The sequence below is a fragment of the Chrysemys picta genome, chromosome 4, assembly GCF_011386835.1.
Source record: "Chrysemys picta bellii isolate R12L10 chromosome 4, ASM1138683v2, whole genome shotgun sequence".
Taxonomy (NCBI): domain Eukaryota; kingdom Metazoa; phylum Chordata; order Testudines; family Emydidae; genus Chrysemys; species Chrysemys picta.
In genome coordinates this window covers 38,277,675-38,295,584 of record NC_088794.1, presented here as the reverse complement: position 1 = coordinate 38,295,584, position 17,910 = coordinate 38,277,675, and the positions used below count along the sequence as shown (strand labels likewise).

Here is a 17,910-nt window from a genome sequence, read left to right as displayed (position 1 = left end):
TGAGGAGATGGCCGTCCCCATTTACCACCTCCAGGAAGACATATATTTCTGTCACGGGTACATGTTTGCATTGAAAATTCAGGCAGATACTCTGCTACAGAGCTTTCAGTGTCCATGAGGATAATGTAGCTGCTTGCATTCCAAATAGCATGTACATGTTCCCACTGCTTAATGTATGCCAGGCCTGAGCCCCAGTACCTCAAAGCTTGGCGGTTCATAGCCCTGGCATGTCTGGGCTTGCTGCATCAGTTATAAATGTAAAATAATTGCTTGAGCCCCAGCACCTCTTTCATTACAAATTAAGCCCTGCACGTTCCTCCACCTGCTGTATGAAGGGTAGTCTCTTCTTGAGGACAATGTGATGAAGAGAACTTTGAGAAACGAGAATCCGTGAAATTCAGTGTGTTTAGTATGGCTCAAGACAATATATATGGTGTGAGCGGTGCAAAGGAATGGCCATCAAAGGATATTGGTCTTGAGTGCACCTTCCATTAGCCAACAAAGTCAAAACTACTTGTTTAACTTTTAACTTTCCATAAGGGTGGCCATTGCATTAGTTGTGAGGGAATCCTAAAGGTGGGGACAGCCCTAGCAGAGAAAACCCTACAAACTACGGATGCTAAAAATGGTGCTGTTATGCCTCCCAACCTGACTCCCAGCTGACAATATTGACATACATGAGGAGTCTCTGGATGGCAAATGCCCATTCCATGAAACCCAGATCGCTGCTTGGCAAAGAGGATCTGCCTCTGATCTGATGCTGAATGATCTAAAAAGACAACAAACAGCAGCACACAGCATTCCTGGTGCAATTGACACAATCATACCAGCCAATGTAAGAAATAATAGAGCAGAACCAGTATTCAAGGACTGGGTTTGCAGAGAGTGGAACTCTGAATCTGAAGAAAACTGCGAAGCTGCAGTGCAGGCAAGAGTTTCTAATATGGCCTTTATCGTTAAACATCAAAATGAGAACCCAAAATGTGGATGGCCACATTTCAACCAATTGCACGTGACAACAGAACCAGAAATAACTACCATTGGATACTTGCCAATCATTCAAACCCCTGCCCACGAGCTGTACACCCTCAATACTCTTGCTTGGGCAGAAATATGTGCTTGGGCAGAAATATGTGGTTCTAATATTGGTGAAGCTCTGATGAAACTAAAAGGGGCCACATCACAGTAGAGGGAGTGGCTTATTCCATAATAAGGCTCCATATCTCAATGAACTTTCAGAAATGTATAGGCCAGCACACACAGGTTTCAGGGCTAGCAGTTGCCTGTACTGAAAGTGGAGGTCATGGACCAAACCCAACAGAACAAGATATGAATGGCCAATCATATGCCAGGGTGATGTGGATCCACAAACTGACATTTCAAGCACTGTGGAGCCCACTTCTTCTACAACTCTTGGACTTTATAGCAGCGTATGATCAAGAGCTCAAAGAGGATATCATCAAAGCTGACCAGTCGCATTCTTATGGTGAGCTCACTTCAGTTCATACCTCACAAAGATTTTGAAATCTCACCTCCACGTTTGTGAACAGGAAAGGTGAAGGTCATGTGAACCTCAGGTTTTGGTAGCAGTACATGGAAAAATAGCCCTACAGCTCATGTTCAACCATGTCCAGAGAGAAGGAAATTGGGAGTTGCATCGCTTCACCTTCAAGTGTCTGCTGCCAATCTTCATAAGCCATGACCACACAAACTCTGCAAGGTGGGGTGCCATCTACAATTGCAGAAATGCATCCGTTTCCATCTGAAGTGCTCAAGGAGTTCCAGCAAGAGAACTTTGTTGTCAAGAGATCATGTCTGAAATTCAACTAAACGCATTAAACTTTAGAATGCCTCGTTTAAAGATTCTAATGATTGTTATCTGAGGGAAAGGGATGTACGTTTCATAATCTATTACATTGGCAGGTTTGTTGTGCCAATATGTGAGCACAGCAAAGCATAAGCCACAATCAGAACTATGACGGGTATAACAGGCAAATCATGCTTTTCTTCCAACATAGGAGACCCAATCCTTGGTCCTGCTGCTGTTGCAAAATGCTCTTCTGTGTGCAGCAAAATGAACTGAAACTTTCCTTAAAAGTTCAGCTGATGATTCCCCTATTATGAGGGGAAACCTCAGCTACCATGAAGCTGGTGTGTTCAGCTACATGCCATCCCCTCCCAACTCCCCCTAGACAGAGAGTACATTGGGGCTGAAGGGCACATTCCTTTCAGAAGCAACTCTCTAGTTTAAGTGACTACTATGATGTACAGTAACCAAGCTCTTCAAGTGACTAGTGATTTCACCTGTCTCCACTTTTGGGAGCCCAGGTTGAGACATGTTAAAGCTTTCTTCTAAGTGCCTCAAACGGGCCCCCAAAGTGGAAGAACACAAAATCTCTAGGCATTTTTGAAAAAAAAAATCAGTATCTTCAAAGTTGCATAACACAATTTAGTTCAGCTCTTAGGGCTTGTCTAGATGGTGAGTTAGTGCGTAGCAAGCGAGGGTGTAAATTTACAGCAAGCCACACAGACCCTGGAACCATGCACTAAAGAGAGCTCTAGTACACTTTGATCTACTCTACATTTGAAATGGGAGTAGAACAAAGTGCACACGGACCTTTTAGTGAGCAGCATGCTAGTGCCCTGTAGGTTTACACCCCAGTTTGCTGTGTACTAATTTGCTATCTAGACAAGCTGTTAGAGCACAGCTGTAAACGACCTTTCCGCCCCCCCCCCCCACTAATCCCTTGGTTGGTTGGTTGTTTAAAGCAAGTTTTATTGTAGTTATAACAGAGAAAAAAATAAATAACTTTCTATTATGACATAATGGAATTCAACACGATTCCGGATATGGGAATTTAAACGTTAACAGAAACATGATTACAGTCAAAATAGTCAGAGGAAGGAAAACAGACAAGCGTGCGCACACATACATACACACACACAAAATTTTAAAGCAATCCAGAAGACTTATGCAGGCCCCCATGAGAGAAACAAAACCTGCTGTTCTCCTCAGACAGACAGACAGTGGATGTCTTCCTGCTTTCATATTAATTTGTGACCTGGTGTGACACAGGGGAATACATTCTCCAAAATTACTCCCTCTTGCCCCGCCCAAATAAAGGAAAGGAATCCAGTCTGGCAGAGGCAAGACAGGTGAATTTAGAGCCTAAGGAAAATAGCAAGATCTGTATCAAGGACTGGGTATTTAGGACATAAATTATCTTAACCCTGAAAGGCCTGAAGCCCAACAAATCAAAAAAAGTACAAACCATGGCAGTTAATGCCATCTTAGAAGGCAGAAAACAATTGAGGGGATGCGTCATAGAAAACAGCCACCTGAAAGATTTCAACGTTCACACCAAGCTTTATTGGACCAGATCCTTCTCAGCTAGTGTAAATTGGCATAACTCCATGGAACTCAATGGAGCTATGCTGATTTGCACCAAGTGAGGATCTGGCCCTTGGTATCCAACAACCCCATTCAGAAAGCTGCTTAAGGAGGCAGCAGCATTGTGACACTGAAAGGAAGGATTTTGGTGCAACATATAATCTGTTGGTGGTAAAAGAAATGCAAACTAACAGCAGCCATAGTATTGCATTTATGTAGGGAAGCTCTATGCATTGCTTATTGAAGTTACTTATCTTCAGGGAGATTCAGGAGAGTTTCTGCAGCTTGAAGAGGTTTTGATTGGGAATCTAATGATCAGAGTTAAGAGAGGACTTGGATTGTGCATCTGTGCCCTGGGGAGGGTGTACCAGGGTTTCTGCAGCTGAGGAGAGGCCCATGTAGGGCACTTGGTTCTTGGCAAGGACATTCAGAGAGTTAACTAGCTTCACTGATACAGTAACTCCTCACTTAATGTTGTAGTTGTGTTCCTGAAAAATGTGACTTTAAGCAAAATGATGTTAAGCAAATCCAATTTCCCCATAAGAATTAATGTAAATGGGGGGGGGGGAGGTTAGGTTCCAGGGAAAACAAATTTTTTGCCAGACAAAAGGCATTATATCTCTTTTAAACAAGCAATTTAATACAGGTATACATTTTAAACTATTTTAAAGAAACAATTTAATACTACAATCATCATTGCTGAGTATGAAGCTTGGTTGAGGTGGTGGAGTCAGAGAGTGGAAGAGGATGGATTGTCTGGCTGCTCCTTTTGCTGTTCTTGAAAGCACAGGCACCGACTTTGCCGGGGGTAGGGGGGCTCAACCCTCGGCCTGTCCACTCCACCCCTTCCACTAAGCCCCCACCCTTAACCCGCCTCTTCTCCCCCACCCGCTCCGCCGCCACCTCGTTTACTCCGCACGCTGCATCCTTGCTTCTCCTCCCTCCCCCCAGCCTCCTGCCCGTGGCAATCAGTGGGTTTGTGACGTTCAGGAGGCTGGGGGGAGGAGCGAGGATGCGGCGCGCAGCCTCCCCCCTCCCTCCCCAGTCTCCTGAATGCTGCAAGACAGCTGATTGCCGTGGGCAGGAGGTGGGGGGAACGGGAAAGGCACTGATCCGCGGGATCCGCCGGCGGGCGGGAGGCACTGGAGGGCTGCCAGCTGTGGACAAAGCAGGCGGCCAAACAACGTTATAGGGGAGCTTTGCACAACTTTAAATGAGCATGTTCTGTAATGGAGCAGGGACATAACATCGAAACAACGTTAAACAAGAGGACGTTAAGTGGGAAGTTACTGTACATTTATTCCACATCCACTCTGGTGCATTTAGTTGAACACATCACCTAGAAAATGTATAAATATTTAAAGTGTGATCCTTTTAGATGTCAGATTCTAATGGTCATTTACCCCTTACTGATGCAGAGACATTCATATCTACTATTTGCATACACATTTGCTTGACTCGGCTCCTATTCATTCCCTGAGTACAGCGATTGGTTTCAGCAGGTGCTGCTGCTGTTTTCTTTTACTTTTATAGGTTTAATAGGAAGGGTGCACCAGCTAAACCAGAAACCTCTCCACAATAGGAAAAGGAAGCAGCATTCAATGCCTTTTAACCTGACACACTGCATAGCAACTTCAATAGTGCAGGTGGCCAGTCATGCCCATTGCAAAGGATAACCAGCAGGTAAGTTCATTTATAATATATAAATTATCACGCGCACAATAAGCCTTGTGCATACTCTGCAGAAGTCGTTCAGAGATTGTTAAATGAATTCACCTCTGGCCTTTAAAACTTTTCCTTTTCTGGAAAAGGAATGGAGGTTCCTTCTTATTACCCCTCGTGGCAAGCCTTTGAAAGTGACCTTGGTGCTCAAGTTGAGGAGGTAACCAATGGCATGCTCCATTGTCTCTTCTCTTTTCTTGCTCTACTGGGCAGTAGCGAGTAGAGAAGATATAGAATATCCACTACTACCCTCCTCTCCATTTGAGCACTGGGTGTGTGTGCAGTACGTTTTTACAGGTATAATGTTCTTTGTCTATGCACTGAATGCAGGGTTATATTCATCACTGTTTGGTTCAGCCGCTGAAACAGACATTTCTGCTTCAGTGTTGTGGTTATATTAATTAAGGATTGTTGACTATGATTGTTTGAGCTGCTTTAGACCTCTACAGAAGTCTACTATTGCATTCCCCACTGCATACGTGAACTCTATATTAGACGGGGTCAAAAGCAAAATCCAGGATCTGAACATCTCCAAATTTATCTTTGTAATGGGACAAATCGAAACTCTGGATGGGGCCCACCTCTTCTCCAGGGCCCCATCCAGAGTTTCGATTTGGACCCAGGGCCCAGATTCTGTGCTGTGATGCAGCTGCTTTGTGCTGACAGTGTGATACAACACACCTCTAAAGCCAGGTTACCTGGCCAGGAGAAAATCCCACTATTGCAGAGAGAATCCAAACAAAAATTTTCTAGACTATACACTGTGGCTGTTTACTGTACTTTTAAATGCTCCTGAAATCATGGAAATTAAGAAGTGATAGACTTGCATGGCAATTTCATATTTGATAATAGTCAGCATTTTAGGTTAGGTATATTTTTAATTTTATGTACACTGAAATCAAAAATAAATATAGATGGAACATATAATGTATCAGTAATAATTCATATACTACTAATAATAAAACTTTGCATTTCTACAGCTCTATTCTAACTTTGCCCTTCCATTGCTAACATTCCAGGACCCAGGAATGTTTTGCAAAAATTATTAAGTGATAAGCTTCACAAAAATTTTGTGATGGGTGAAGCATGACTTTTCACACTTTTCTAGATTTTGCATTACATAATTCATAAAAGTCACTTTTTCTTATCTGAATATTTTTCAAGAAAGGGGGGCAGGTTATCAGCTATGTAAATTGCTGAAGTTAAGGGACAAATAATTTACATCCTTTATTCCCACCATGCTGTCATGGTTATAGGGCAAGCAGTGCCTTATACCCCTTTACAATCCCTTATGAGTGCATTGCTCAGGTGACAGGTTTTGCTACCTTCATCCCTGGGTCCCCCATGGTTCTATCACTCTTAGAAAGGATCCTGGAATGTCAGCCTCCCCAATTCCAGCCACATTAACATGACAGACCCAAATGAATCGGGCACCTGAAGTAACTTCTCTCTGGGTGCATGTGATCAACAGCTGATCAAAGGGTCTCAGAACAGCTCCTTCTAAACAAAGGTACTGTCTATACACTCAGAGGTATATGTCAAGCATAGAAAAGGGTTAAAAACCACAAAAGTTCCATGCCTGGGTCTTGCCTATACCTTATTACTTCTCTCAAACTTTAGGCAAACTTAACTGCCTTGGACACATCCCATATGGCCTCTGCTTCAATCTGACTGCCCTGCTGTATTCTCTGCCTCTCTGAGTCTTTCTGTCAGTGTCTCACCTCCAGTAGCTGGTGGCAACTCCTTTCTTCCTTTCTCTCAGAGGTGCTTTTAACTGCTGACAATCTTTTTGATCTCTAGTCTCTGGTCTTGGCAAAATGGCTGTGTAACTTTTGTCTGGTGCCTGGAAAGAGCAACTTCTCAATTAATAGTACAGCCATTCTTCCCCTAGCTCGCTTGAAATTGTTTACCTAGGGAGGTCTCATCTCTGACCATTGTTCATTTCCGGCTTGCTTCTTAACCGCCCCTTTTAATTCCACCTTCCAGCAGTCAGACAGAAAATGTCAAGCTCGTAAACGGAGGTAAATGTACTATTCATAAAAAAATAACAACAGCTATCCCTCTCATTCTCCACAAACAGTTTGTTTGTTGTGAGGGTGAATATTTCTCTGCTTTCCGACTGCATAATCAAGCATATTTTGTTAAAACTGAAGCTCTACCAGCCAGGGCCGGCTTTAGGCCAATTCCACCAATTCCCCTGAATCGGGCCCCGCGCTTAAGAGGGCCCCGCGCCCAGTGGCAGGGCCGCCCAGAGTGGGGGGCAAGTGGCAGAGAATCCCTTCCCTGGCTAGAGGCACCTTTTTAATATTTTACTCACCCGGCGGCGCTCCAGGTCTTTGGCAGCGGGTCCTTCACTCGCACCGGGTCTTTGGCGGCGGGTCCTTCAGTGCCGCCGAAGACCCGGAGCGAGTGAAGGACCCGCCGCCAAAGACTAGGAGCGCGGCCCGGTGAGTACAAGCCCCACGTGTTTTTTTTACTTTTTTTTTTTTTTTTTTTTTTTTTTTTAAGTCATCCCTGTCGGGGCCCCGTCAAAACTGTTCGAATCGGGCCCCGCACTTCCTAAAGCCGGCCCTGCTACCAGCGTCCCTACTCTCTCATCTCCCTACCTGCACGATGCCAAACTACTGCCACAGAGGAGATGGCTTAGTTGAAATATTTTGACCCCCTGAAATCAGAAGTTCAAGTGGCAGCAGGGTCAACTTAACCTTTCTTTCCTCTAAAAGCAGCAAAGAGTCCTGTGGCATCTTATAGACTAACAGACATATTGGAGCATAAGCTTTCGTGGGTGAATACCTACTTTATCGGATGCATGAATAATGCATCCGATGAAATGGGTATTCACCCGCGAAAGCTCATGCTCCAATACATCTGTTAGTCTATAAAGTGCCACAGGACTCTCTGCTGCTTTTGTAGATCCAGACTAACATGGCTACCCCTCTGATACTTTCTTTCCTCTGTAAGGATAATGCTAGTATTAAGTTACTGCCATCTTCAAAAGGCAGAAAACAATTGATGGGTTTTGCTACTTGAAAGAGTTCAGAGATCATACCAAGCTTTACTGGGCCAGATTCTCCTCAGCTAGTGTAAATTGGCATATCTCCATGGAATTCAATGGAGCTTCGGTGATTGGCACCAAGTGAGGACGCGTGGGTGTATTCGGGATTAGACTAATGCACAGTTTCCATTTTTTCTGCATGAACATTAAGACTCCACAGAACTACTTGTAGCAGCAGGGATCTAAAGCTGTATCCTTGGCCAAAAAAAAAAAAAAAAAAATACTTCTCGTCATTTTTCTACAATGTGCTATGTACTGCTTGCCTGCCTAACAGCTTGTCTGTACTGGGAATATTTGTACCACTATTGCACCACTGCAATTCCCCAGTATTGTTGCAATGCAGTATGGGGCTTGAACTGGTGCAGCACATCTACAGTGGGCATTGCAGCTGTGTAGCTACAATCGTACAAATATTCCCAAAGCAAATATCTCCCACACTCCACCCAAGAAATGGATGCATTTCTTTCCTAAAGGTGGGTGTGTGGATTATATACCGTATTTTCCGGCGTATAAGACGACCTTTTAACCCAGGAAAATCTTCTCAAAAAATCGGGGGTCGTCTTATACGCCGGGTGCTGAAACTTCCGAGCCGAATCTGCGGTCACCACATATGTCTCCCGGGCTGCTGCGGCTGCCTCCGCTCCCTCCCGCCCTGACAGGAGCGTGGGAACCAGCTGCGGCTGCCGCGGAGTGCCCGGGCGGGGGGATCCCTACGGGGGAAGGGAGCCACGATCCGCATGGGAGCAGGCCAGGGGCGGATCGGGACGAACAGCGGGGGGTGGGAGGGCATCTTGCCCCAAGGGGTGACGGCTCCCAGACAGAGAGAGTGAGCGAGCCGGGGCCCCTCGCAGCGGCACTTACTTGATGTCCTCCCAAACCTCCGGGCCGTAATTCCGGATCACCAGCAGCTCCAGGGCGTGATTGACTAATCCGTACTGGGGACAAGGGGCGAAGGGGTGGGCGTCAGTCACGGGCGTGCGAGCAGCGAAGGTGGGGGGCAGGGGACAGTGGAGACACCTGGGAAGGGGTCGCTTATAGGAGCAGTGCGGGGGCGCAGTCATTTGCTGCGGCGGGCCGGGGGAAGGAGACCAGCACTCCCCCTCCCCTCCCGGCCTGCATCCCCTGGTGCGTTATGGGGCCAATCATCCCACGTGGGAGAAAATCCCCTATCGAGCATCGCCCCCACAGCGGGGCGCCAGCCCCAGCCTGAGCCGCCTCCCCCAGCGCAGCACCCCTCGGGCATCTGCCTTCCAAGGGGGTTGCACGCCCCTCTGCACCCTCCCCCGCCATCACCCGGCCTGCCCTCCCTGGAGAATCTGCGGTCACCACATATGGTGGGGGGAGCTCAAAAATGGCCGCGGCCGCATGAAAGCAGCAAGGGCGGAGCAAGCAAGAGAGAGATCGGTGCTGTGCCCAGAAAAACACGCCTCTTTCACCCGTCTGGCCCGCCCTTGTATCCTATTACCTCCTTCTCTGCCTCTCAGATCTCGCTCCTGGCGTGTTTTCACTACCGCTCTGATTGTCTTGGAGACAGGGAGGGCTGGGCAGGCAGGGAGAGCTATGTGGAAGCAGAGAAAGAACTGACAGGAAGGGGATGCAATGCTGACCAATCCAAGCAGGCTTTGTATACAACAACCAGCCAATCGCCGTTAAGGTACATCGCTTGCCGTGATTGGCTGGTTGTTGTCTACTGGGTACCACATACAGTACAGCACCAGTATCTGTACCTGTTCATACAGTACAGCACCAGTATCTGTACCTGTTCATACAGTACAGCACCAGTACATACAGTACAGTATACAAATGTCCAACAGTCAAAACCCCATCATGGCTCCACCAGCAAGAAGAAAGAATTATGAAGCCAGTTTCAAACTTAAAGTTGTAAACTTTGCCATGGAACATAATAACTGCGCTGCTGCAAGACAATATGGAGTAACAGAAAAGATGGTTCGGGACTGGAAAGCAAATGAAAAAGCATTAAAGAGTATGCCAAGGGGTAAGTGTGCATTAAGAAGAGGCACCCCACATTGGCCAGAACTCGAAAAACATGTAGCAGACATGGTGAATGAGCATCGCCAAAATGGTTATGTAGTGACACGAAATAAAATACGTTTGTTTGCACTTCAGTGGGCCAAATCTAACCCAGATCACAGCAACAGATTTAAGGCCACTGTATCCTGGTGTACTAGATTCATGGAAAGGCATAATATGGTACTGAGGCAAAAGACGAAAATTGCCCAAAAATTACCTGCAGATCTTGATAGCAAAGTAAATAGTTTCCATCGATACATAATAAAACAGCGCACTAAACATGGCTATGCGTTAAGTAGTATTGGAAATATGGATGAAACTCCAATGAATTTTGATATGGTTGGAAATAAAACTGTCCATCAAAAAGGTGAAAAAACAATTTTAATTAAAACAACAGGACATGAGAAGTCCAGTTTTACAGTGGTACTAGGATGCACAGTTGATGGCGGCAAACTGAGACCAATGATTATTTTTAAAAGAAAAACAATGCCGAAACTCAAGTTCCCTGTTGGTTGTTTTGTACATGTGAATGAAAAAGGCTGGATGGATGAAGAAGGGGTAAAGCTATGGCTTGATAATGTATGGAGCAGGCGACCAGGTGGACTTATTCAAAAATGTAGTCTACTGGTGTGGGATATGTTCAGGGCTCATTTAACTCCCAGCACCAAGCAAAGGCTTGCAAGACTAAACACAGATGTGGCAGTTATTCCTGCAGGATTGATATCATTGGTACAGCCACTGGATGTGTGCCTAAACAAGCCATTTAAAGATCGCATTCGAGAACAGTGGAGTGAATGGATGGTTAGCGGCGAAAAGTCATTCACAAAAGGAGGAAACATGCGTGCTCCACAGTTGGATGTTTTGTGCAAGTTTGTCATAAAAGCCTGGAATGATATTGATGCAGAAACAGTAATCAAGTCTTTCAAGAAGTGTGGCATATCAAATTCATTAGATGGTATGGAGGACGACTACTTGTGGCAAGATGAAGAGGAAGCCGAAGCTGAGACCACACCATCTGATACGGAATTCGATCCATACGATGACTGCCTTACAAATGTATCACAAGATGTCATTGATGTACTTATGATATCAGATGACGAACAGGAGGATTTTGAAGGCTTTTAAAGGGAAACTGTCACGCCAGCAAACCCTGTAAAAATACCGTAGCTTGCAGTTATGATGGGCGTTGCTAACTCGCCAGGGACTTGCCCGGCACTTGCTCTCTCTCTATTGTTTGTTATCTTCCTCCTATCATCATCAGTTCCAGTTTGGTTGACAGCTTAGAAAACAAACAGCATGGCAGCTCCCATGGGTTTATTGTCTTATCCTTCCTTTCAGCTTTAGAGTGAATTAGGAAAAGTTTAATCCACTTGCACTGTTTTATGTTTACATGTTTGATGACAAACAGCCTTATGTTTATAAGTGACAGTTTTCCTGCTAAGTACCTGCATGTCATAAGCATTTGAATTAAAATTACCATATTGAAATCAAATCTGATGTTTTTTTAATTTTTATTTGGTGTGCATTGGAAGAGGGGTAGTCTTATACGGCGAGTATATCCCAAACTCTATATTTTAACTGGAAAAGTTGGGGGTCGTCTTATACGCCCAGTCGTCTTATACGCCGGAAAATACGGTAATCAATTTTCTGCCAGGTTTCACCCATGGAAACTAGACCTGTGCATTCCCCCTAGTAAAAAGTGCTCCCCATAATTGGTCACCATGGCACAAGGTGTCCACCACATCATCTCTGTGGGCAGGCCAGGAGCAAGCTAGCACACCCCAGAAAGTGGGCAACTTGGGCTGTAGAGGGAAGATAGGCAGGCTACCCAGGAAACATGCTGCTTCAAGTGTATCATCTGGGCAGTCCCTACTGGCAGCCTCTACCGCAGCCCAGCCATACATTTAAGCGCACACACCCCTCCGTGGAACCCCTGAATTGTACGAATAATAAAAAAACAAACAAAAAAAATCCCTACCTACCTCTCACCAGGGGCGAAATCTTCTGTTGCATGCAGCTGGTTTTCACCCATTGCAGATGGGAGTGATTCTAGCCCAGTTTGTAAAACACTTCAGTGGGTTTTGGATCAGGCCTTAAGGGATGACAGATTCTAAATAGGTGCTTTCCTCCCGCACACCCAAAAAATCCCACCCTCAATAAAACCCAGTTAAAGGTTGCTGACATGAGAAACCCAGTGAGGCTAGCCCTTTAAACAGGGGCGGCTCTATGTATTTTGCTGCCCCAAGCACGGCAGTCAGGCGGCTTTTGGCGACGCGCCTGCAGGAGGTCCGCTGGTAACACGGATTCGGCGGTATGCCTGCGGGTGATCTGCCAGTCCCGCGGCTTCGGTGTACCCGCCGCTGAATTGCAGCTGAATCCACGGGACCGGCGGACCTCCCGCAGGCATGCCGCTAAAGGCTCCCTGATTGCCGCCCCCACAGCGACCGGCAGGCCGCCCCCCACGGCTTGCCACCCCAGGCGCGCTGGTGCCTGGAGCCGCCCCTGCCTTTAAAGCAAAGAAATGTCAAATTAGGGGAAACTTCTGTAACATTCCTTCACTCTCATACATCACCTTACCCAGTTCCTCTAAGTCACACTACCATAGAACCTGCATTCTGACCACAGCGTTAGTCAGGATATGGGTGCACTGGTGAATTGGACAGTGTGTTGGGTGGACATGGGCACAGTATGAGGTCAACTATACGGCTTTACAATGCTTGCAGTATGGTGTTAGAGGAATTTGGTGAGTCCTTGCATGTCTTCCTCTGCCTCTAGTCTGCTCTGGAGAAGTCCTGATCCGACACACGAAAGAATGATCAGTAGACCAGCACTGTAAGAGTGGAGTAGAAACATGTTCTCCAATTCCAGGGGACATTAATAATAGTGGTATTTAAGATGGATGTTGTGACTAGAGGTAAAAGGTGATTCTCAGACCAGTTCTCTCCCTCTGTTCCCCAAATATTTAAGCAACCATCTGTACCCCCAAAACTGATCATTCACCTTTATGCTGGCTTCAGGCTCTTACTCCCAGACCCCACTGTTCCCAATGTTCTTCCCTGGTTCACCTGGTTGTGTGCTCAGCCCACCTGGTGAATCAAGGAGGCTGAGAAAAGTGCCAGAGAACAGCAGTAACTGAGTGTAGGTGTGCTGGCAGCTGCCGTTAGAAGAACTACTTGCTGTGCTCATGGGCGAAGTTAGAAAAATATTACATGTAGAACAGTGCAAACTTCATTGTAGTGCACCTGTGACGGACAGGTGTGTCTCTGAGTTTAAGGCTTGCACAGATGGTTGTTTATTTGCAAATAAGATCTGGACAAAGGTGAGACTCACCAGCCCAAATTTTAGAAAAGAAGGACTTTGGGATGTTTATATAATTATTCCAGGAACACTTTTTAGTGCAGTCAATGGCTCTGACTTTTAAAGGGGCTGAGCGCACACAGTGCCAACTGAAGTCAATGGGAGCTGCATGTACTCAGGTCCAACCTTCAGAAATACTCAGACATCCTCTTCCAACTTGTGCTAGCGGTCTGAGCTACAGTGAGGCTTTAAAGTCTCAAAGGCAACAGCTTAACATAAAACGAATTATGGAGTCATTACCATGCCTGCATAATAAAATATTTCAATATCAAGGAGTGCATAAAACCAGATCAATGTTTCTTCAGTTTTGCTTTATTTTAGAAACAAAACAGATTATTTTCCGGAGGTTTGGCATTTTAAATCCCACAGTGTGTCTGCTTTATGCAAAAGCGATGCTCACTTTTGCATATACTTCCTCTTTGAACTGCACGTAAAATTTGCTTAGTTTAGTAAACAAGTTTATGTTATAAAATAAGGGCAGTTGTGGGGAAAAAAAAAAATCAGTCTAACAGTAGAGGCAAAGGGAATGGTTTTTGTGATAATTGCCCTGATGAGACCTATACATAAGAAAAGATTTTGTGGGAGTAAAAAAATTTAGGTAAAATTATTTTATCCATTTTAAATGTGAAACAAGGTAATTTTTAAAGATGGATTTAACATCGCTTTTAGGATGGGGCTTTTCTAAATTCCTTTGCCTTGGCCTAAGTCTGTTTCCATTGAAGTCAATAGTTGGTTTCAATTGGAACAGAGTAAGGCCAATGCTGGGAACTTTTGAAAATTCTACTCTTAAGTTCTGGAAGTATAAATGTCTAATAGATTAACAACAAAAGGCAGATCTGAGCATAGCCACAGCAGGCTACTTCAGGCCTTTCCTAACTCTGAATTGTTGGTTTTATTTAGCTTATGGCCCTTCCTCCAATATTCTGTCCATATGACAGTGTTCATATACAAGTCAACTTCAACTAAATTTTTCCGGCAAGATTTTGTATGATATCGAACCCCACTCCCACCCCATACTGGTGATCCTGTGTGGAGTTGAAGAACTCACCATTGAAAGGGGTTAAATAAAACCCACACTTACAGTATACTATAGCAAATGTAACACTTCTCCTCCCACACCCCAGCATGACAAATGGCTTCACTTTACCAACAATGTTATGGTTTGGCTCTGCCTGTCTGTCATTCTCTTCCTCCTACCTCTTCTTCTTCTTCTTCTTCCATTTTTTACTACCCTGCCCTTTCTTCTTTTCATTTTCTCTTTCCAGCTTTTTCCCCAGCATTGATTCACATGTGAAACAAGCTGGTTAAAATCCACACGCAAATGTTTGTCGACTCACTAAAATTACAATATTCAAATATCCACAGGTTTTGTTTACTGCTTTCAGCTGATGATGTTGGAAATGAAAAGGAAAAGTATATGTATTTGCATTAGCATTTTGCATGCTAGTTTGTTCAAAAGGAAGGGAACTTTTAAAGGGATGTTGTCAACCAGCTTAAGGATCCAATCCAAAGCTCCCTGAGATCAACAGGAAGACTTTAGTGAGTGCTGGATCTGGCCTTAAACCTCAAAATTTACCTACAAAAAGGAAGCAAAATATCATGCAACATGTTCTGTAGCAAAAAATTAAAAACCTTGTTTGGTTCATTAACAAGCCTCTCAGCTTCTATATCTTTATCTGTTCTTGGGTTATTTCCTGGTGATCTTCCCCTCCCCCCCACCCCATTTTTTTGAGTGCTCTCTATATTAATCATCTACACATATAAAAACACTACAGATATCTTTTACATAAGTCCCATAATATCAGTCTTCCTATAATGGAGACTGAATAATTTCAATTAACAATATAAGTTAAAAATTTCAAAGATATGTAGTGACTCCAAATCACTTAGGCATGCTTGAAAATGTTAACCATGGTTTCTGAATTTGCTACTTTATTGCTCAGCCACTTCATGTAGTTTTGTTTTAAGTCCCTTGCTTCAGTTGAGGTTTGCCATCAGAAGATTTCTGGGCTTGGTATATTTTCTGGCACGGTCTTTGTCAACTCATGAGGTTCCCTAGTTAGAGAATGTCTTTCACAGTCATTGCCAGTTTAAACCATAGCCTTTTTAGCTAGGCTTTGAATCCAGATCTATAGGGCTGCAGTTATGTCAGCTGAGCTCAGCAACTGTTGCATACATTTATTGTATAATTAGAACAGGGTTTAAATTGGATTTTTAGATGGCACAGAGGAGCAGACTAGAATAGCTACACTTTTTCATATTTATAATTTATTAATTTTTCCAAATACAACAAAAGGTACCAACATACCAGATTCATCATAATACACAAAGTAAGGAAAGAGGATTAGGATGAAACGATGGGAGGGGAAGTGCATATCTATCTTCAGAGTCTACATTAATCATAGTCTTCTAAAAAGTCAGTCCAAATTGCTTTGAATTTTTCAGGCATTCCCCTTCTGCAGAATGCCTGTTGTAGCTCTACTCTCCATGTCTCAACAAAGTTTCATCCACCCCCATCTATTGGCACGTTATCACTGCTCTGAGCAGATTTCAGTGAAATACTATTAAAAAGAGCTGCAGCCATAGGAGCTTTGTCTACAGAAGCTGCACCAGTCTGAGCAAGGTTTAGAAAATGTGTATAGTTCAGACAAGACCATAGGAACTATCCATTCTTCTGGTTCATCAACCAAAATGAGGTTTAGGGGAGCCACCTCTAGTATATTGTAGGCAATATCCTACCACACAAAATACTTTCTGAACAAAAGTAAATGGTCAGGGTTGGCTGGCCTTGCTGCCAAAACCTAAACCAGGTGTAGGCAACCTATGACACGCGTGCCGAAGGCAGCACGCGAACTGATTTTCAGTGGCACTCACACTGCCCAGGTCCTGGCCACCGGTCTGGGGGGCTCTGCATTTTAATTTAATTTTAAAAGAAGCTTCTTAAACATTTTAAAAACCTTATTTACTTTGCATACAACAATAGTTTAGTTATATATGATAGACCTATAGAAAGAGACCTTCTAAAAACATTAAAATATATTACTGGCACGTGAAACCTTAAATTAGAGTGAATAAATGAAAATTTGGCACACCACTTCTGAAAGGCTGCCGAACCCTGACCTAAACCAATGGGGACATGGCTTACTTATCTATCCCTCTTCATTGTCTGGAAAGCTGTTAATTAAAAGCTATGATCTAATGAAACTATGAGCCAAATAAAACTGATGGGATAGTTCCTGCTGTCATTGAAGTCATGGCAAAACTTCCATTAACTTCAGTGCAACAGGATTGAGTCTAAGGTATTTGTATGCGCTTACATGCCCAATTAATTCTGCTTCTGAGAAGGGCGGGGAATCTAATAGTGACTGAGTCAGAGTGGGGTTGTAGGTGAGAGCAGTATCCTACGCTCTCACTCAGTGCACTGGTATATAGGAGGAGTTAATGCTACAATTAGACACTATGAACTAATGACCAACACAGTCCCACTCTTTCAGTCAAACAACTCCAGACAATTCCCTTGTGGGCTGCTAATAAACACAAAGGGCAAAGACTGTATAATAAGGATACAGCTCTCCAGGTGACATCTGCAGGCCTTGTTGAGACTAGTTGCCTGGCTGATTCCATCTTCATTAAAGTTCAAACTAAAGATTTGTTTCCATGAACATTTAGTGTGTGGTAAGCTTGGGTGTAAATCTAGCAGCAATAGTTGTCCATGTGGCCCCTGCTGGAGAGCCCTGACCATTCTTTAGTGCACTTTGATCTACCCCCACTTTAAAACAGGATAAGATCAACATGCACTAAAAAATGGTTAGTGCTCGTCAGCAGGTTCTATACAGAGAGTTGGTCTAAGGCAGGCTAGTGTGGGGTAGATTCATAAGCTAATTTACCACGAACTACATGTTCATGTAGACAAGCCCAAAGTTACCTAGGACCATGTGTAAAAATGGTTCATGCTCAAATGACTCCAACACATGCTCAAATCCCACCATGGAAATAATCCAACCATGGGCTACGTCATTCACTCCTGTAGTAAAACCTACAAAAAGGAATCTTTGTCGGCATCTCCATTATAGATTCCCACACACACATTGTTCCTTTGAGGGGGCAGGGCATTCCCTTTACATAATGAACCTGGATTGACCCCCAAATCCCACCGGATTTACAGGAGGTCAGAACCATCTACATTCAGGCCCAAGCCTCTGCACCAGCTCTGGAGTCCCAGGATCCACACCCCTCCCCAACTGCCAGCTCCCTGTGGCTCCAATGGAGCTGTTCTATCTAGGGCCTACTCCTAGGGCCCTCTTCAGAGGAGGATCCCCAGTATGAAGCGGGCTCTCTGAGAAAGCTATTGCAG

At 44.4% G+C, this 17,910-nt stretch overlaps 1 protein-coding gene across 5 annotated transcripts in view; it reads left to right on the top strand.

Moving 5' to 3' along the window:
* TRPM5 (transient receptor potential cation channel subfamily M member 5) overlaps positions 1-17,910 on the top strand; it is a 101,812-nt gene that overhangs the window by 18,631 nt on the left and 65,271 nt on the right. For 3 of the 5 annotated variants that reach the window (XM_065594684.1, XM_005306862.3, XM_065594685.1), the window contains one exon: positions 4,925-5,074. The exons of the other annotated variants lie outside the window; for them this stretch is intronic. In XM_065594684.1, the coding sequence (XP_065450756.1) occupies positions 5,048-5,074 (27 nt within the window). In that variant the 5' untranslated portion in view covers positions 4,925-5,047. The remainder of the gene's footprint in view (positions 1-4,924; positions 5,075-17,910) is intronic. 5 annotated transcript variants of the gene reach the window in all.